Below are 21,568 nucleotides of genomic sequence, written 5' to 3' on the forward strand. Positions count from 1 at the left end.
TGTGGTTTCAGCAAGATGATGCTTCACCCCATTTCTCACGATAATTACAGAATCAGTTAAACAACCATTTTGTGGATGCTTGCACAGATTGACTGTGAGGGTCCAGTTATTTGGCCTCCACATTATACTGAACTGAACCCTCTTCTTTTTCTTATGGTATTGCATCAAAGGAAATTTTTATGCTATAGAAGTATCAATTGCATCCTGGTAACAGTGACAGATATTGAGGGCCACCAAGGCAACTTATTAATTACAGAGACAGCACTCAGTTTCATCTTGAAGGGGACATATGAGTTGGATGAGGTACCCTTGAGCAATTCTTGTGAAAAAAAGATGAATAACCCTGTGGAAGTGTTTGCTACATGATCACACATTTATGTTAAACATATTGTAAAATTAAAATTGAAAAGAGGTGTATTTCATTTTTGTAAAAGTAACAAAATGTCACAACTTTACAAGAGTGATGAATCAGACAAGAGTACTTTCACTTTTTCCCTTCAAAATTACTTCTCCGACACCCCCTAAAGTTTGGCGTAGGAGTTTGAATCACAATATATATATCTGTGTGTGTGTGCGTGCGTGCACACGCACATGCATCTAAATACAATAAAAATTGTGATATCTGGCACTTCCAAGACCAAAGGGTTGCTAGATATTATAGTTTTCCAGATATTAGGATGTTATTCCTAATATATATCTTGTGCCTAGCAACCTCATGGGCAGACCTAAACATTTAATTTATTGTGTGATATCCTGCCCTGTTTTTTCTGCCACACTCATTGTTCCCTTTTCATCACTACTTACATCACATGGTGTATATATTGTGGCAAGTAGACTCCTTGCTAGGCAATGACCATGTGCTATACAACAGCCATTAGTAGTAATGGCTTTGCAAGCAAGGATGTTTCCATGGCAACAGTGGGATACAACAATAACGGGAACCCCAACACACAAACAGCAATGACATAGCAACAGAGGAACTGTGTTTTCTTTGTGGTCCGTGTAGAGATATAATGATTAGGACATGTCTAGAGTGAGTCGGTCGAGAGTTGCTGTAGATGAGGTGGATAGTTCAGGATCCCAGAGGAAGGGAAACGTTCGCTGTTGGAAGCCACTACCAAGCAACAGATAGTGCAGACATGACTGTGGACACTAGTATGTGTGTTGTAATAGTGAACTGTGAAGTGTAGTCATGCCCTGTGTCAAAGAGTCCAATAAATCAAGTCATTAATCCAAAACCCATCTAGAGTCACCCAAAAGTGTGACAGTATAATCTAAGAAAACCAACAGAACAGAACTTTATGTATGGAATCATAATAGTTTTCAGTTGTTGTGAAGTTGAATGTATAATAGCTCTTTAGTATAGAAGTTTGTGTTAGAATTAAAGAGTTGTACAGTTGTATGTATTATTTCTTATCTGAACTTCACCTGAGAGAATCAGGCCATATGTATGCAGTTTTATCTGCAGACTTCAATGGTACAGAGAAGTTGTAAATACCTACAAACAGCAGCTGAGCTGGGTTAAAAGTTCATCGTATGAAACTGAAAAATACATGTAAGCTTAGAAAATAAGATAACCCTGCAACTTGAATAATCACATGTCTAACCTGTTCTAAATCCACGTGTGTGTGCATAGAGACTGAGTGTTACAAATTAAAATTAAAATCTCAGGAAGAAGTTTGAATGTATCTGGAATGATGTGGCATCTGTATATATACACAAAGTTATCTCCATAGATCAGGATCATGATGGTACCAAAACTACTGGAAAACTTTGTGTGCATGGCAGTCTGATATGTATTTATTTCAGAAGACTGTATGGGTAGTCCGTTACAATATGTTGTGTATAATGTAAGTATGTATCTCATATAGGAGTTTGGGGTGTGTTACAGAGTTCTTCTTCTTAAGTGTAACAAAATTCTCAAGGTGTATGTGATTTTACTGAAAATGTTGAAAGAGAGATTCACCTTGTTTTTTCAATCTAATATTTTTGTTTTTCTATTGTTTTTCATGTGTGTCTGTCTCAACTTGGGTGTCACAGTCAGAGGTAAACAAATATTACACAAACACACATACATAACTCACTCAGTTTCCTCAGCTTTTAATGATGAGCCTGGTTTCTGTTTGTATTAAAATATTAACTAACTCTTAATTCCTCTGCAGCCTGTTACAAATAATTATTATTAACAAATTAATACCTTTTTATATTTTGCTGGCTTCAGATTTGTTTATTCATCTGTAGTTGTATTATTTTGCACATGGTATGTGTGTTGAAGATAAGTCTGTAGGAATGTGCTGGAAAATAAGATATTACAGTTACAATAGCTACATTGCTTGCCTTTATCTTCTGTCTCCTTTATCAGTCGTTTCATGATGCGGATAGGCAAGGGACACATAAGACTCTTTCATAAATCATCTAGTAGTTTACTTACCCTTTGGGAACAGGAAAACTCCTTGTTACTTAAATGTGAAAAGAAAATATTTTGCATTTCACCACGATCTTCATATTAATTTTTTTTAACTAGTGAATAATGCTGCAGGTTTAGAAGATTGAAGGTTTGACAGTTTGAGGAGGGGACTTCTAGTCAAAGAAGTTTTTGATAGGAGGGTGTCCTTCACTCCTGTGCAGCCTATGCTCATTAGATCCCTGGAAGTTTTGCAGCGTCCACCTAACATACAGCACTTTGATAAGAATTTGATAGCTGGTTAGAATAGAACTCTGGCTACTGTGAAACTGTGTGAGGGAATCTGGAGCTCCACTTTCTTTTAATTTTGTAGGAGTATAGAAGAATGATTATATTTTTAATATCCTTTTTATTATTATTTTAATTTTAAACAATTTATATTGATATCAGTCTTGTATCAGAACACTTAGTTAAAGCTAAGGAACAAGAATGTATTGTTGTAAAAGAATATTTGCTAAGGAAAGTAGCATTACTATCAGAACTTTCAGAATTCAGTACATCTATCATAGGAGTCTTGAAATTGTGTGTTACATAAGATGTAACTAGGAAAAGAAGTACCCTGTTAGATGATGACGGTAAAAACAGACTCACTTGAATGTCAGAAGTTTGGCATTGTCCTCATGAATTAAAATATAATGTGGAAGAACAAAAATATTTCCATGTCTATTACACTGTTGTTTTTAATTTATAATTGCAGTTTTAATTATGGTCCAACAAACTATTATAATCCTTGCATGTTAAAGGGTATCGTTATGTTATGTATTGTGTATCGCAAAGTTAATTTTAAGGCCTCCTTGGAGGAAAGGACTAGCTGTCACATTGCACAGAGAACATTTATTTATGAATGAATAATTGTAATTGACTTACCTGGGAAGACCTGGATGTAAAAGGAAATAATAATATTCAGCATAGATTATTTTATCATTAACAAACTATAGAAGAGGTTTGTTAATTTTTGTTTTAGTAAAATGTGTATATAATATGGTGCTAACTGCCATGTGGGAAACACTGCTTTACACTGTCAGCATTGTCATGGCAGTGCATGAAATGGTTTCACAGTCTCACATGCAGCACATCTTTTTATAAAACTTACTAAATGTTACACATCATATAGATTTTAACTTAGTAAAAGTTATTCACTATATATCTCGATCTATAGGGTCATCATAAGGTGTTTTAAAATTATAAATTATAAGTGAGGAAACTTCTGTGCTTCTGTATCATGGTTTTTGGTTGGTACTATGCAGTTCCTTCTATGTACATGTATATTCGAAGTGGCGGATTGTTCTGCAGAACATCAAATCCTACTTAATGGTTCTTAAATTTAATAATTCTGAGTATTGAACAAGATTGTAAGGAAAAATATCTTGTTGCACTATCTATAAAATGAAGGCAAGTGATAAACTGCTAATAGTACAAGGTGGTTCAAATATGACCGGGACTGATTTTTTTAAAAAAACCATAATTGCCAAACACTTACTTGCACATATCAGTCTTCAACATACTCCCCTCCAGGGTCAACACATTTTCTTCAGTGTTCTAGAAGCATCCTGATGCCCTTTTCAAAAAAGGCTTGTGGTTGGTGGCATATCCACTCCCGAACAGTCTGGATGACGGCTTCGTTGTCCACAAACTGCATGCCTTGCAAGTCTGATTTGAGCCTTCCGAACAGGTAGAAATCACTTGGGGCCAAGTCAGGACTGTACAGCGGATGTGTCAGAAGGTTTCATTTCAATTTCCGAAGGGTTTCCATTGTTTTGGCTGTATGGGGGAGTGCATTGTCTTGAAGGAAGGCTACCTGCTTTCCACCTGTCTTCCGCTTGGATTGGAACTTTTCCTTCACCTCTGTTGCCAGGAGATCTGAGTAATAAGCTGCATTGACTATTCTGGCATCTGTCAGAAAGTCTACAAGGATAACCCCCAGCCAGTCCCAGAAGAATGTTGCCATCATTTTTCCTGCCGAACGGCTCCTCTGTGCTCACTTGGGTTTCGGAGAACTGGTATGCTGCCACTCGTGTGATGACTGCTGGGACTCGGGAATGAAGTAGTGCACCCACGTTTCATTGGTGGTCACTATAGACTTCAAGAATGCATCAACTTTGTCTTCAAACTGCTGTAGGAGACGACTTGCAGCTTGCATGTGCACCATTTTGTTCATGTCCATCAAAGTGCGTGGTACCCACCGTGCATTCACCTCGCGATAGTGCAGGTGGTATTTCATGATATCTTCTACACTACCAACACTGATGGACAGCATTGCTCCAAGTTCTTTGATAGTGATGCACCTGTTCTCACGAATAAGCACGTCTGCACGATCAGTGTTTGGCTCGGTGATGGATGTTTGCGGCTGACGATCATGTGGTTCATTCTCCACGTGCACTCTGCCCTCGCTGAAGCACTTACACCACTCAGACACACGGGTCCATGAGAGACACTCTTCCCATACTGTTATTGGAGTCTGTGGTGAATTTCAGCAGATGGGACGTTTTCTCCAACAAGGAATTTGGTCACAATGCGTTGTTCCATGCTCCGTGGTACCTTCTGTTCGCTCATCATTCTAGCAACTCCCAGACAGGACTGAATAGGTTCTAACCCAAACAGGAGGGAGGGTGGAGGTTGTAGCTTCACTCTCTCAAGGTCACACAGCTGCTGCGCAGTGCGGCTTGTTTACACACAAATCAGTCCCAGTCATATTTGAACCACCTTGTATATTCTCTAGATTACTCTTATATGTGTACAAAATATAAAAGTGAAATTGTCTCATTGACTAAAGAGCACACCATGAGGGCTTACATGGGGAATAGAGGTAAAGCACCCTATAGTCTTAATAGTAAAACTAAATGGAAGTAAATCCTCAGCTTTGTACCATGGCTGCTTTACCTCCAGAGAAAGGGTCCCCACTGTACATGGGTTACAAGGCTACATGGGCTGTATAGTTGGTTGGATAAAGTGGGGAAAATATTATTGCTCCCTTACCAGGAATCCAGCCTCATTCATCCAGCATGTAGCCATTTTACTGAGGTAACCTGGCTCCATTAGTGATCAGAAGAAACCTTTTGCTCAAAGTATCACAGATAATATTTAATATGAATTTACTTGTAAGGCTCCTGATACTCATTCTGATTTTGTAACGTTGATTCTCTACTAAACAGTGAAGATGAGCCATGTTGCTTTTAAGTATGAGAAATTTGTATATAGCTTTGCTGATTGTGTGACTAGAGTCAGTGTTCATGTGTTACACTATAGTACCCTGTTTCCATTTACTGTCAAAGTTAATTTTTAAATGGGACACATCAGCTGTTGGCCTATGCCGATGATGTGAATCTACTTGGTGATAATGTAGATACCATAAAGAAAAATGCACAAACTTTAATTGATGCAAGTCAAGATGTTGGTCTAGAAGTAAACACACAGAAAACTAAGTATATGTTGCTGTCTTGTCACCAACATGCAGGGCAAAATCATGACATAGAGATAGGAAACATGTTTTGAAAATGTGGCACAGTTCAGATATTTGGGAACAACAATAACAGATTGAAACCTGATTCAGGAGGAAATTAAGAGGAGATTGAACTCAGGTAATGCTTGCTACAGTTCACTCCGGAACCGTTTGTCTTCTCATCTGCTGTCCAAAAACATAAAAATTAGAATATACAAAACTGTAATTTTGCGTGTGATTCTGTATGGGTGTGAAACTTGGTCTCTGACGTTAAGGGAGGGACCTATACTGAGGGTGTTTGAGAACAGTGTTGAGAAGAATATTTGGACTGAAGAGAGTTATGCAATATTTAAAATGATGTTCTTAACTATCTTAGTTGTATGTGAATCATTAGAGCATTACAGTATAATGAGCTATTTTCCTTCCACTTTTGCAAAAAAAAAAAAAAATTGGCTCCTCAAGTCATGAAAGTAAATTAAATATTCATTATCAGATTTATTTCATGTTGAAAGTACTGCAGTGTTATCTTATATTCTTTTACAGCAAATTAGATCATGAGAAAAATATTAAAATAATGTTTCAGATGAGCTGTAATTTCCTTCAACCATAAACGTTGTATTAATCTTTTCTTAGCTGAAGTGAAATCATAGTCCAAACTAACCATCATAATGTACCTTTAGAGTAATAATAGTTATGGAGCTGCAACGGCATGCTGATATTCATAGGGTAATTTGTTGGGTTTGTTTATACTTTCTGCATGGCATGTTGTATGTAGCCTGTTGATAAAATTTGTATGCATTTTTAGCATCTTTGTTATGTTTCAACCATTAATTTAGCTTTGAATGTTTCTGTGTTTCAGCCATAATTTCTCTTTGAATATTTCATTGGGTCATTTACTAACTTAGCTTCACTATTTAGATATCTGGAATGATACTGATTCTATACCTAGTGAATTGTAATTATTCCTATTAGAAAAAACAATAAACAGTTTATAGATAATTGAAGATAATAATGCTAAAAATATTTATCCAGTCTAATTTTCTATAATTATGTGTGTATTTTGAATGTTAAATCTGTGATATTGGTTTCTGAATAGCAGAAAGACAGGTTATGAAGCATCGTTGTTAACTTGAATGTTAGGAAGCTTCTCATTTTAGCTGATTTACAAGATGCAAGCTGAAACATGTTTACAGCTTTACATGATTGACAGCAGGTTTATGTTGTATGGCATAGTTTTAATGTGTTTGTCCCATGCCAAAGGCCTAAAATAATAGTGGGTGCAACAGAACAAGGTCCTCCATACCTTTAATTTCCATTTTCTGGTGAGTAGAAGATTAAGATAGATAATTAAAACTCAAAGATTCAGGTGTACTATTTGATTATATCAGGTTTTCCATTTAAATCACAAAGTTTTCCCATCTAAATACTGTAAATTTGGATTGAAAACAGCATCTGAATACATAATCTTGCTGTGTCTGAATGTGCTTCTGGACTGAACAGACTTCATACATCTGTTTTGAAAACACATCTTCCATCATGAACATAACCGGAATCAAATTTAGTAAATAATGTAACCTTTATACACTGTGCTTGTATTGTACATTAATTTTTTGACATAAATTTACTCTAAAATATGATTGCATTGATGAGTATTAGTTTCTTAATACGGTCTTTCCAATTTGGAAAACCCTCTTCCTTCAGTCATTCTTTTGTAAGTGTAACATTATTTGCAAAATGTACTATAAAATTCATATATTGTGTTACAAGAATGTTAATGATTCATGTCAGTTTTTGTTGCATTCACATGCTAAAATAGACCATTATAAGTATGCAGATATGGAGTTTATAGATGCATCAAATAGAATATTTCATTGTCATTCTATTCCAGTACATTGTTCAGAAAATTCCCTAAGTTTAATTAATTTAAAACAGGAAGATAAGAAATGTATCAAGGGAACACTCAGCAATGTGTTTTATATACAGTCTTTACACAGACTGTACCCAGTGAATGTGTCTGTACATCTGCATATTCCATCTCCCAAACTATTTTAGCAGATTTTTGTGAAACGTTGGTGTTGAACTGGTATACTGAAAGTAGTTAGGAAATTTTATTTTGTTTGAGTAAGTTCATTATCATTTCCGTTTATGCGAATCTTAAATCACCCACCACTGGTACGTTTCATAAAATACAGATCTCACTAAAATATATAACTTTTACACAAAACATTTTTTGATGTCCTGTATATTTAACAATATATGAGGAAAGGATAATGTATTCTATACAAGGTAGTATCATTTTGTTTGGGATTATTTTCATCAGCATTGGACTTGTATCTGCAATAAATGATGTCTGAATAATTGAAATATTAAGAAAGTGTAAAGAGTACTTGTGGAAATTCTATATACTGCACACTGGAATATATGTATTATGTCAAATTGTGTTGTATGATGCCAGCAGTGCAGTTATTTTGACAAGTGACATGTTAAACCGGCTTTATATAGAGAAATCTTAATTACTGGTCTGCTGTATTCTAGAAGGCAAAATTTGCACATGATCTTCTCCTCTACCCTCCAGTGATTGATCTTTTTGAGATTGGACTACAAATTATGAACCTAATGTCTGAAAAATTATTACAAAATTATGAAGTGTGTTGATTTGAGTGAATGTGCAAACTTCAGAATAACATTTCTCTTGTAGAAAACCACATAAAATGTTATTGTAGCCCATTATTATTTATTAGCACATCCATTATTGGTAAGATTTGGTAGTCTAGTAACTGAGCTGTTTCATAAAGTTTAGAAATGTGTGTAGAGAAACGGCATGCCTGTGGACGTGACAGCCATGCTATTGGTTCCACATGCCAGATACAGTTTGTTATGGTTTTGTTCTTGTGCTAGGTGTTCATTTGTCCCCCCCCCCCTTGCACATGCGCACACAGAAGCCTGTGGTGTGTTCCTTTCATGTTTTGACTCCAGCAAATTAATTAGCTAGTCTTTCATTTTTTATATGCTCCTACCACCACAGCATTTTATTTTACATTCATTGTGTGTTCCCATTACACCTTTTATTTATATTGTCCATATCTACTTGCAACATTCATATCATTAGTACAAGCTTAATAGTCGATACATAACATAATTTATGAGGCCATTGCTAATTCAGATTGTTAATTGACAGAGCAAAACCTTGAAGTAACAGTAATAAAATGATTATGCAGGGTGTAGCTGACAGGTGAGGACAGAGTTTGGGCTCGAGTTCACATACCAATACAAGAAAAATGTCCATATCATCATGTGTCTAGAAACATTAAATTTGTGAGTTATAGCTGAAACAGGTGCATTTATAATAAGTGCTCAAATTGTCCTCATTGAGATTCAGTGCACGCCTTGACATGTCTCATCATGGAACACTGCATCCATTCAGAGATGTCAGGGTAGTTGCAGATATTGTGACAGACACCTACAGTGCAGTGGTGAAGTGCCTCTTCATTGTCAACAGGAGCTGCATACACAAAGGTTTTTGAGTGTCCCCACAGATAAAAATCCAGAGGATTTCAAATCTGATGAGCGTGGAGGCCATGCATTTGCTCCTCCTCTACCTCTCCATTGGTCATGATATTGAGAACATCTCACACAACATGGCTAAAATTTGCTGCAGCACCAGCCTACAGTCTTTCAGCTGTATCTCAAAAATTAAATGTTTCCTGACACATGTTGATATAGACTCTCTTTTTTTTTTTTTCTTTTTTTCTTTTTCCTTCCCCCCCCCCGTTTTGAACTTGTGCCAAAAGTTTGCCTGCACCTTTCATTTGCACTCTGTATAAAGTTCAAAAAACTCTGCTGTTGTGGCATGCTTGTGTTATTCATGTGGTAACATTTCTACTGGATTGTCATTTTAAATGCTCTGTATGCTTGGTGTTCTGTAAATCATGAGGCCATCTCTTGTATGTAGTAATTTCTTACAGTCTTATTAAGCAAGTTTGCTATGATATGACTGTTTAGTATGTAGGATGTCTGTTGAATAAATACAAATTCTGGCTGTCCTATATGAGGGGTTTCTACGTTTCCTGGGTTTCTGTACAACAGCTTTTATCATAATCATCGCTATTGCCCTCATTCTTTTTAGTTGTATTTCAGTGATGCATAAGGGACTTTCAGTGTGACTTGGTTTTCAGCCAGCATATTGATTTGTCGTGTATAGCTCCCATCTGTATTTTGCTGAGTTACATTTCTTTTTTCATTGTGATTTAGTTCAGAGCCATTCCTATAGATAAGAAAAAAATATTGCCTATTTCCATATTTGAAATAGCACATTAAAATATTTTGTTTATGAATTGAGTTTATAGAAATTTCTGAACGTGAGACATGAACTTAATAAGAAAAGGAAAGAAATGTGATATTCCTGCACCTATATGTCTGCTGCTTAGCGGTCTTAAGTGGCAAAGCACACTGCCGGGTTTTTGAGACTAAGCTTCCTAAAAATTAGGAGAATTCTAATTCGATTTTCCAAATATCTCAAGAGATAAATAAGATCTAAAAGTTTATGATGTTGGTCTCCAAAATGTTATGTTTTAAATAAAAAACAAGACAATGGATAATGTCCCAAAACACAATAATTATACATCAAGAAATAGCTTGGGGCAGTAATCCAGAAATTTGCTGCATTCACAACATTTTATTGGCTAGATTTATCTTTCCTAAATGATTGCTCTTTTACAATGCATTTTATTAGCTTTAATATGCTTTTGTTTTACTTTTCTTCTAGGGTTACTACAAAGATACCGTAGAATTTTTCTTTGAAGGTCGAAATGAGTGCAAAAATTTCTGGAAAAAGTGTGTAGAAAACCATGGCTTCTTCCGTTGCTCAGCTGTGAAACATGTCCCAAGGCAGAAAACCCGCGTCTTGAGTCGAGGCTCTTCCTTCAGGTTGGTGTCATGGATTTATACGTTGTTTACATCCTGCGTGCTACTGAGTTACATTATTTTGTTATTTGAGTTAGGTTATAGCAGAAGATTTAGAATTGTTATTTCTTTTATGTAGGTACAGTGGTAAGACTCAGAAGCAAATTGTTGAGTTTGTACGTGAGAACTATGTGAAGAGGCAGACATTTCAGAGGTAAGTGTGTTTGTAACTTTTTTATAATGGTCATATCAAGTAAGGTAAAGGTACATTCCCTGTGCTTAATTAAGTACTGTGCCATAAAGATATAGGTGGGAGTGGAGGAATAGCTCCCTCATTCTTTGCCTTGGCACTAGACAAAGGTGAGTGGCCAGCTTCATGCCCTGGCTGCTTTGCACCCAGGGAAATTGTGCCTGGGGTCCCATTGGATAGGAAGCAGGGTGGACCCCTGCTGGTCTGGATGCTGTGTAGAGGAGAAAAATCTTGCCTCTGCTGGGAATCGAACCCAGGCCAACCAGCCCATAGCCTGTCACTATACCGACTGAGCTACTATAATTGATGTTGATGTAAATAAGAAGCTTTAAGAATTTCAGGGAATAATGATTATGTACTGCTCAACAAATATATGTGGTGCAATCCAAAAGTTCCCGAAATATATTAATAAAAACTATTACATCTTACCTAGATCATATTCTGCACCATCACCTTCAAAGTAGTCCCCTTGGGAGCGCATACACCGATGCCAGCGTTTCTACCACTTTCCAAATGCATCCTGGAAGTCTTTCTTTGTTAGGGTGTTTAGTACTGTCTGCGTTTCCGCTTGAATTTCCTCACCTGTATCAAATCTTCGCCCCCTCAACTTGATTTTCATCTTGGGGAAGGGAAAGAAGTCGCATGGAGCTAAGTCTGGCGAGTACAGTGGGTGGGGAACAACTGCCATCTTGTTTTTAGCCAAAAATTCCTGCACAATGTAAGCCGTATACGGTCGTGTGTTGTCATGGTGGAGTACCCAGTCGTTCGTGCGCCACTTCTCTGGACGTTTTCTCCTCATGTTCTCCCTAAAACGCCTTAGAACATTGCGATAGAACTTTTTATTGACTGTCTGACCAGGAGGGATGAACTCCTTATGAACAATCCCGTCAATATCAAAAAAACAGATCAACATGGACTTAATGTTGCTCTTGACTTGTCGAGCTTTTTTTGGCCGAAGTGAAGAAGGGCTCTTCCATTGCGACAATTGCTGCTTACTTTCAGGGTCGTAGCCATAAACCCAACTTTTGTCACCAGTGACAACCTTCGAACAAAAGTTTGGATCCTCTTGAAGCTGTTGCTGAAGTTCCCTACAGACTTCCAAGCGATGCTGTTTCTGTTCATTTTGCAGCAGTCGTGGCACAAACTTCACCGCAATCCTCCTCATGTTCAGTTCCTCTGACAAAATTCGTTGACATGTACCATAACTTAGTCCCAAGGTATTACAGAGGTCTTGGATGGTCAGTCTACAATCTTGCAGAATCAGATCCCTAACGTTCGCAACATTTTCTGGTGTTTTGCCCGTTGACGGCCGTCCCGAACGATCGTCATCATCAGTCAATGTTCGGCCATTTTTAAAACACTTATGCCAGTTGTAAGTTTGTGTCTGGCCTAAACTGTTTTGACCAAAAGCTTGCTTCAACATTTGGTGCGTTTCTACAGCTGTTTTCCCAAGTTTGAAACAAAACTTTATACAGACATGCTGCTCTCTCAGGTCAGCCATCGCAAAACCGCAAACTCACAGAAACACAACAATGGAAATACGTTCACCAACAGTAAACCAAACCACTCAACTTGACACCGCTTGCCACACTGATTCAAGAAAGATGTGTGAGGAGACACCTAGTGGTATTTCGATGTACTTATAACCATTCGCGCACAGAGTTCAAATTTCGGAAACTTTTGGATTGCCCCACATATTAGAGTTACCAAATTGGGGGGGGATGCACAGAATTACTAGATTTTTTACTTTTTCCATTGTCTGGTATTCTAGAGAATAGAATACATGACGTTTCAGAAAGCGGATCTGTTTCCATCCTCAGGTGAAGGGGGGAGAAGACACCTGCTCAGTTGGGCCAATTAGAAAGAGCTAATCCAGTGACTGAGATTAGTTCCTTCTAAGGGGCCCAACTGAGTAGCTATCTTCTCCCCCCTTCACCTGAGGATGGAAACAGATCTGGTTTCCGAAACTTCATGTTTTCTGTTCTCTAGAAATCCAGACAATGGAAAAAGTCCCAAAACCTGGTAATTCTGTGTGTTATGCACCACCATCAGAACCCTCTAGAATCTACAGGAGGTGATGATTTGCATGAGACATGGAGCACTTGGCATGAGGAGCACATACAAAATTTGAATAGGAAAGCTTGGAAGGGAGCGACCATTTTTGAGACTGAGGCATGGGTGGGAGGATGACACTGAAAAGACCTAAATAAACCAGAGTCAGTGGGTGTCGACTAGTTAACTGGCTAAGGCTAGGGTCAGGTGAGCAGCCTCTTGTGGACACAGTATTGAACCTTCACTTAAATTTCTTGACTTGATGAGCAAAACTATTAGCATACTAAGGACTCTTCATGGATCTAGTTAATTATAGTTTTATTTGCTAAAAGTGAGAGAAAATCTTAATTGTTTAAGGAATTAATAAAATAGGATAAGGGGCTATATATATATATATATATATATNCAATTTTAGATTGACTGATTATTAGTTTCTTTCCTTGGTTATCCTAGATAGTATCTTACCAGTAGCCTACCTACCCACCCACCCCATCCATCCTCCCTCCCACCAGCATACTCACTTACCCATCAGTCAGTCTTAGATCTGTTCCAACCATTGTTATATTTTGTTTGCTTTGTGTTTGTAGATTAGATTATGTCAGGTTAAATAACTTTCCATAAGTGTAAGATTTGAGGCTTTCACGGCGGTGACTATGAAGAAAGCAGTCTTCTGGGCTTTGGCGCCGTCCATAAAGCTGGCTAATCAAAACAAGAATTGGTGGATCTGTCTGTGATTTTAACTGTATAATATTGACAACCTGAAGAATTTGAAAATTCCTTATCATGCAGTTGTTTTGCATGTTGGTGCATTTTTGGTGTTGCATGAACTATATTATTTGCATGTTGTATTAAATAATGATTGAAAAGAATTTAAGACGGAGCAGAGTTACAAGTGTTTTTTTTTGGTTTGAAAAGAATTTAAGACGGAGCAGAGTTACAAGTGTTTTTTTTTTTTTTTTTTAGTTTAATTAATGTATGAGGAAGCTTATTATGGAGGCACAGACGTGTGCTGCGAAACTCTGTGCAGATAACCAATATTCTACAAAGTCAAGGAGGCTCTTCATAATGTTGAATAAAAAAAGTTATTGTAAAATAATTAAATCTCAGTAGGTTTATGTAGGGTCATGTCTTAACCTTTTTCTTGTGCTGCCTTTTATTATTGCAGTAGCGCATGTATGTAGTCCAGCTGGCCGAGCATTGCAGTTTTTAAATGATAATGCTGTTATCACTAAGTTAATATCTGGCTGTTAGTCTGTAGTACCAGGGAATTTTAAATTCCTTATTCCCAAATGCTAAAGGTTAGTGTGGGGTTACATGGCCACAAATTCCCTTAGATGCGTCAGTAATCACCAAGATATGGTACCATATTACAGAATACAAAGGAAACAAGAGGATACCCAGAACATGAGGATCAGTTATGGAAGAGTTTCAAAATTGAGTTAAGAAAAACATAAATGGCCAATGTGACAGGTATTTTTAATATAAGACACAGTATATATAATTTTTCCCCAAAGCAATCTATTATATGAGATATCTTGAAAGAGACTTTACATGTTTCCCATAGGATTTACTTTTCACCTTACTACAGAGTGAGGATCAGGCTGGAAACATGAAATTTGATACATTGAGGAGTTTTCTGCTGTCGTAAGTAAATCAGGTACTGAAAAGTGCTGTTGTGATCTGTATATGTACCTGGCACGAATCAGACCCATTTTTTCACATTTCGAGGAAATAACCTAGTACTTAGCTGAGTGTGGTATAATCCCTACCTATGAGTATGTAGCAAGTTGAGATCTGCTGTTCCTATTATGATACTGAATAAACAACATAGCCTCACCAAGGAAATCAAGACTATTTTACCTTACTCTTGGGAAGAAATGGTTGTACAATTAGGGTTCTCATGTTCTTTTTTAATATTTATTTTGTTTTAGACAGTATTCTTAGTTCACATATTTTTTCTATTACTATGTCAAAGAACTGTTTATTGTAAAATATTTTTAGTTCACATATTTTTTCTATTATTACTGTGTCAAAGATATTACACGTATTAAAGATAAGCAGTGGCATGCACACAGGGAGCCTACACAGAATAATACCTGAACAGTGCTCAAAACAAGAAGTAGCCGTTGCGGCACTATAGACATAGAGCGGGCACCCCTGAGAATTTTAAATTTTAAAATTTGAAAACAATTTTAAAGAAACATTTTTAAATTGGAATTGAAGATATTAAAAGTGCCAGTTTTTTGAAAATCAAATTGACGTGTGTAGGTAACAAAGATTTTGCACATATCTGACAGATATCAGCAGGGAGAATTCTGATATATCGAAACCTGTTAGCAACGGAGAAGTGAACAATTGGGAAGACTAGTGTTTTTTAAATTTTGATCTACGTGCAGTGTAGCAGCTACGTGAGAGTATACGCCTGATGATGGCCATTTACGGCCAAAACATGTATTGAAGAAAAGGAAGATGAAAGAACTACAATAAATTGTTGCACTTAGGATGGAGTTTTATGTCATATATTGTGTAGAAAGTAACAGGATGCTTAAATATAATATTGTCAAAGATCTGTTTATTGTAAAGAAGAGAACGAATAATATTTCTGATTACATAGTCCTTCCCGGTCTTTAGATGAGGATTTGTTTGAAGTGCATATTTGATCCCCACTATACTGCAGAACTCATTGCAGTGTGGATCCTTGTTTGACACAGAATTTTTCTTTTATTCTGATTGTGCATATGTATGTTATACATATTCATAGTAAAAGAAAACTGAATATATCTTTGAAAATGTATCAGTTTTCTATATTTTTCAGCCCATCATTCCACTCCCCCATACACCTTCATGATGTAGTGCTTAATTAGTTAAGCACAGGGACAACTTTACCTATACCTTACTGAACTCTTGGTGGTAATAGTCCTTGTGTAACATCCTTTCCATTGAGAGAATATGCCTTTAACTTCTTAGCATGGACCACATAGAAGACACTGTTCTTCTGTTGTTGTGTGCCTATTCATTGCTATGGGAACATGTTCACTGCCCAGTACTCCAATATATGGCACTTAAGACATAACTCCACGATAAAAAGTTATCGTGTGTCATATTTGGTGAATATGGAGGCCAAATGATTGGACCAAACCTCCCTGTTCACTTCTCAGGCATGGTCCCATGCCTCCAAGATGACCAGATTTGACACCCTACAATTTTCTAGAGTTATGTCAAGATACCAAGTATGGATGTACTGGGCAAATGGCCAGTTTACATGTACTCAAACACCAGATCACTGCAGCTTGGTAACCCCCCAGAGATGGGCTAAAATTTGTTATTGGCTAGCTATCAGTTTATAAACCAAGGAATTTTGTGTTTACCGACTCGATCATGTACCTATCATTATGTCCAGTGTTTAATGGATACTGTGGTAAATTATTTATTATAATTTTATTATATTTGTTATATCCTGATTCAGAGCCAGCTTATTAGCAGTAAACCACTTAGTCATACATCTGTATCACAGTGTACAGAAATCATCAATGTTTATGCTAGAAATATGACAGTAGTGTCATCAGTGAATATTATGGGTACTTGTAAGGTTTGAGGGAGGTAATTTCTATAAATTATGAAAAACAAGGACCCTAGAATTGGCCCTTGGGAAACTCCATGTTTTATTCCTCCCCAGTTTGAGTTGGAATTTTGGAGTGTATTGTATGATTTGATTTTAATCTTTTGCTTTTTACCTGTTAGATAGGATTTGAACCAACTCTTCACTCTTACTTGATTACCAAAACATATAATTTAGTTAGCAAGACTTAATGATTTACACAGAAGCATTTGCTAAGTTACAGGATAAACTTCCAACATGCATTCTTTGGTTAATAGATTTTAATACACAGTTTGTTAGTTTAAAGGCCACATTTTCAGTGTATATTCCTTTCCTGAAGCCAGGCTGTTCTGGGGCTAGTGTTATTAGTCTGCAAATAAACATTTAACCAATTGCACCTAACTTTCTTAAATACTTTAGAAAATGTGGTTAACAGTGTCCATGTCCATGTCCGTCCTAAACTGTTTGCATTGAGATAGTCTCTTTAGAAACTGATTAAGGTTTCCTGAAGGATCTCTGTACATGCTTAATATAATTAGGTTAGCTGTTTTAGTTTCCAATTCAGTCGCACAGCTTTATAAATGCTTTCTCTTCGCAGTGATGCATGAACCAACATGAGGTTGCTGTGTTTAGTGTGTAGTGTTAAAGAAGCACTTTGTTTCTTTATATAATGTTGACAGTAGCTGTTGAACACACAGTATTCATTGTTTATCATGATAATGTTTGTGTTCCTTTCCCTTAATTAGAACTTCAGAAGGTCCTTGTTTATAACGTTATGAAGTTGATGTTGCATTTAATATCATTCACTATAGAAAAATCCTTTATGTCGCATGGTAACCATAAAATGGTGTTTCTGTACAGGTTCAAAAAGAAGAGAAAGGACTTTATTTTTAGTGTCCTACAAAAAATAGCTTTTTTAGCTGGTGGGGGACTCTTCTGTATACAATGGTTGTAATCTGGTAATTACACAATTCTGAATTTTACTGTTAAAACAAAATGGCGATCATGAAATACAAAAAAGAATTAGAGGCTTGTTGTGAGAAATTTTCTGTTATATGTATACAGCCTGTATGAGTATGTAATGTTTTGCTCTAGCATACCTCTTCTTCCGCTCAGTAGAGATTTACTCTATTTGCAAACAAAGTTCTAATAAAATTATTTAAACTTATGAGAGATGAAGCAATTGAGGATGTAGAAAATTACTTTTCAGTGAACATCAAAATTTGTATTTTTATTTTATTATTTAGTGTAATTAAATGAAGAATAATATGGTTAGTGGAGCCTAGAGCATGCATGAGGTGCAAGAGATGCAACTAATTATTGTGAGGAAATCTCAAGAAAAGAGGCCACTTATAAAATCAAAATGGGAAGCATAAATTAGATTGTAGTGATTTAGCTGGTTTTCTTTGATACATTTGTCAGCTTTCATTTTAGTCATGATGATGCTTGGGATGCTGTATTCCAGGGGGAGTCAATCAGTCAGTCAGTAATTTATTAAAAGTTTAATTGTTAAGGATGTGCAATAGATATGTTTGGCATAGATAATGGAGTTTTTTTTTTTTAAGGAAAAGTGGGCAGCTGGCACGTTTATGTTTAAACTGTCAGTGAAACATGTAAACAGTTACTCTCAAGAAGTACAAGTTATTCTTGAAGAGATTACCTTGTATGACTTAAGAGTACAAAATATGAAGTACGGGGCAGAACTCATGAAATCTGCTTTTCTGCTGTACACACTAAGCCTACAGATCTTTTGTTGTTAATGTTATATATTTAGGTAGTGTGCATTAATAATCCAACAATAAAATACAAGTTTCCTCATGGGTTAGCTACTAGAATCTGTGAGTGGTTCAGTCTTCTCAAGTTAGAATATTTTTGTCACAGCTTACAGGTGTAAATACATTATACTTACCACCATTGTCAATGAAGAATGGATTTTGACTGCATTAAATTTGTCAGATATAATGTTATGGACCATTGCAACGTTTATGATCTACTTGTGTATGAAATTTCATATTTCTTGCCCCATTGTCAAACCGAATTAACATTTTCACACGTCTGCTGTGCTGTTAGATTGGAGTGGCCTCCAGTTGTGAAACTGACTCACAGATTGCATGGTCTTCTCATACACCTGCTTTCTTTCTTTCAAGAAAGTAGAGTAGGCTAACATGTAATTTTTATTATAAATGTCTTATGTTCTTGCAGTGGAAAATCTTGCTGGGGGTAATTGGAGGTTGATAGTACTGGCTAGATCATAATGTAAAGTTATATGTATATTAAGCATTGTGTAAAAATGTCATAATACATGTAGAAGTAGAGGTAAAGTTATTTTTGTGTTTAACTAATTAAACACTATGCCATGAAGGCATATGAGGAAGTAGATGTAGACATCCACATTTTCTTGACCTTGGCACTAGTTATAAGTGAGTGGTCAGCTTCACGCTTCGGGCGCTTTACTCCCAGGGAAAAGCCCCATATACCCTTGGGTAGAGTGGACCCCAGAGTTTGTCTGGACGATGTACGGAAAAGAGAAAATTCTTGACCCTCCCAGGACTCGAAGTCTGACCCCTCTGTCATCCAGCCTGTAGCCAGTCACTATACCAACTACACTATCCTGGCTTCTGTCATAATAGAAGTATGGTACATAAAAATTACTAGTGTATATGTTAGAAATAGAATGACAGACTCCAGATATTGTGATCTAAATTCTTCAGTTATGTAACCCCACACATTTTATTTGTAAATAGGACAGTTTAGTGCTTGAGTTTGTAGCATTTTGGTTTGATTTTATGTTGAACTGTGGATTTATAATAAGTGACAGTATGTGTAACATGTTTCTGTTTATTGATGTCTTAACAATGTGTACATAAATAGAAAATATATGAGATTTAATCCTGTGTTTAAAGGGAAGGAAAATTTGTGTCATTCGATAAATACTTGTATTATCCATTGTTTCTCCATTTTGTTCATGCGGTTATGCCATTGTACTATATAATCAAGACCTGTATGCTGATTTTGAAAGCCTTGAATGTGTTAAGTGTTTTGATGTGGTATATGTTGTAGGCTTTGGAATGTATTTTCTTTCAAGAAGTTTGTTTTAGTATACTATGTATTTATTTTGTCTTTGTAAATGGAATGTGAGGGGAAGGGGAGGAGGATGCGAATTTCAAGATAATTGCCTCAAATATGTTACACTTAAACTACTAATTCAAAAAAGGAATGAAAACGAAATTAAAGTTATACAGAACTTATATAGACTGGAAGATTTTTAAGCTTCATTTCACATATATAATTCCAGAAACTAACCACCAATAAATGCTGTGATATGGTTAAGATTGAATTGTTAATGTTGTTAGCAGAAACCACTATGTGTATTGTGTGGGCGAATAAAGAAGTATGTGGTGGTTCGCCTAGTGACTAATTCACTTCCTCTTCTCTGCTTCTCCCTGCAGGTCTCAGTCGTTCCGTCATTCGAGCTCGGCTCACTCGAGTGTTGCGAACGTTGTGGGAACCAGCTTATCAGCACACCCCTTGTTACCTCTTGGAGATAATGCTGTCGGTAGGTGTTCTAATGCAGCATGCCTTTCTTCTGTTGATTTTATTTTTACTTTTATTCTTCTATGATTCTCTTGAGATACCCTTCAGTTGTCATGTGTAAGGTGTTTACCATCGTACTGCACTGCTGTAAATTATAATGTTTTGTTGCCAGAAGCATGCATGAATTTTGTTTTAAATGATTTTGATAATATGTGTTCAAAATTTTCAAATGTTTATTCAACGTATTTTGATTAGTAATGAATGGTAGTACTTTAGGTGATGCCATAATTGAAGATGTATAAAAATATGTATGACATCCGTTTTTTCCCTCTTATGTAAAAGTTTTGACCATTTTCTACCCAATTTTTAAATTTTGTTGGACTGATTTTAAATTCATCACTTTGTATTATGAGATACATTTGAGTGAACTGTGGCATGTGGTATTACAACCTCTCCATTTATTGCACCAAATAAATGTTTAAATACACTCCTCTTCATATTGAATATAACAAAGTTTCTTGGTTAATCAAATTAGGTTCGCAAGACATTACAGGTTCTTGGGTCATGATATCTTGTGCTCTGTTTCCTGTTATTCATAGACAGTATTGTCCCATATCCATCCAAATGTTGCTTTTCTAACAGGTTCTGAATGGTCTGAATATAAGTGTATGAGATCCACATGCTCTGAGGTGTGTAATAATTGTACTACTTTGTCATTTCAGATTAAAGAAGTATTTTATGAGTTCCTTCCATTTAAGAAATGAGTTTATTTTATTTTTAATCTGCTTTTGTTATTTCTAAAAAATAGAAGTAGGCTTATGGGATCACCTTGCTGTACATGTATATATGTGTATCCCCCACAATAACTTTCGAACATCTGATCTCAGTGTCATACTTGATAAATCTCTCTCATCGTATTGTATGGTATTATATTTTATTTCATCCGTTTTGCTGCATAGTAACACTTGGACAAGTCATTTGGTAATACAAGTATTTGGTAATACAAGTTAACAAAATAAATCTACAAAGTTACAAGCATACTACCAACATTTGTTACACTCAAAAGCAATATATAAACACAACATTTAAAGAAATATACAAACTACTATATACAGCTCATGAATGGCTATGACATCCAAACGAAAGTACTTGCACCATCCACTCTTTTATTGAAACTAACAAATTCATTTATTGTATAAAAAGAATGTTTCAATAAAAACGATTTTAAGTCTTTTTTAAAAGCTGAAAAACCCACCAAGTTTTTTATTTTGTTTGGCACCTTACTATACAATTCTATCCCCATATTTACCACACTTTTTTTAAATAATA

At 36.1% G+C, this 21,568-nt stretch overlaps 1 protein-coding gene across 5 annotated transcripts in view; it reads left to right on the plus strand.

The window, feature by feature from the left end:
* Nucleotides 1-21,568, plus strand: part of LOC111866818 (FERM, ARHGEF and pleckstrin domain-containing protein 2) — a 169,863-nt gene that overhangs the window by 70,128 nt on the left and 78,167 nt on the right. For 4 of the 5 annotated variants that reach the window (XM_033752420.1, XM_023856107.2, XM_023856108.2 and 1 more), the window contains exons 8-11: nucleotides 2,041-2,046; nucleotides 10,669-10,829; nucleotides 10,945-11,019; nucleotides 20,155-20,261. In XM_033752420.1, the coding sequence (XP_033608311.1) occupies nucleotides 2,041-2,046; nucleotides 10,669-10,829; nucleotides 10,945-11,019; nucleotides 20,155-20,261 (349 nt within the window). The remainder of the gene's footprint in view (nucleotides 1-2,040; nucleotides 2,047-10,668; nucleotides 10,830-10,944; nucleotides 11,020-20,154; nucleotides 20,262-21,568) is intronic. The other variant, XM_023856109.2, reaches the window with a different exon arrangement.

This window comes from Cryptotermes secundus, unplaced genomic scaffold (assembly GCF_002891405.2).
Source record: "Cryptotermes secundus unplaced genomic scaffold, Csec_1.0 scaffold446, whole genome shotgun sequence".
NCBI lineage: Eukaryota > Metazoa > Arthropoda > Insecta > Blattodea > Kalotermitidae > Cryptotermes > Cryptotermes secundus.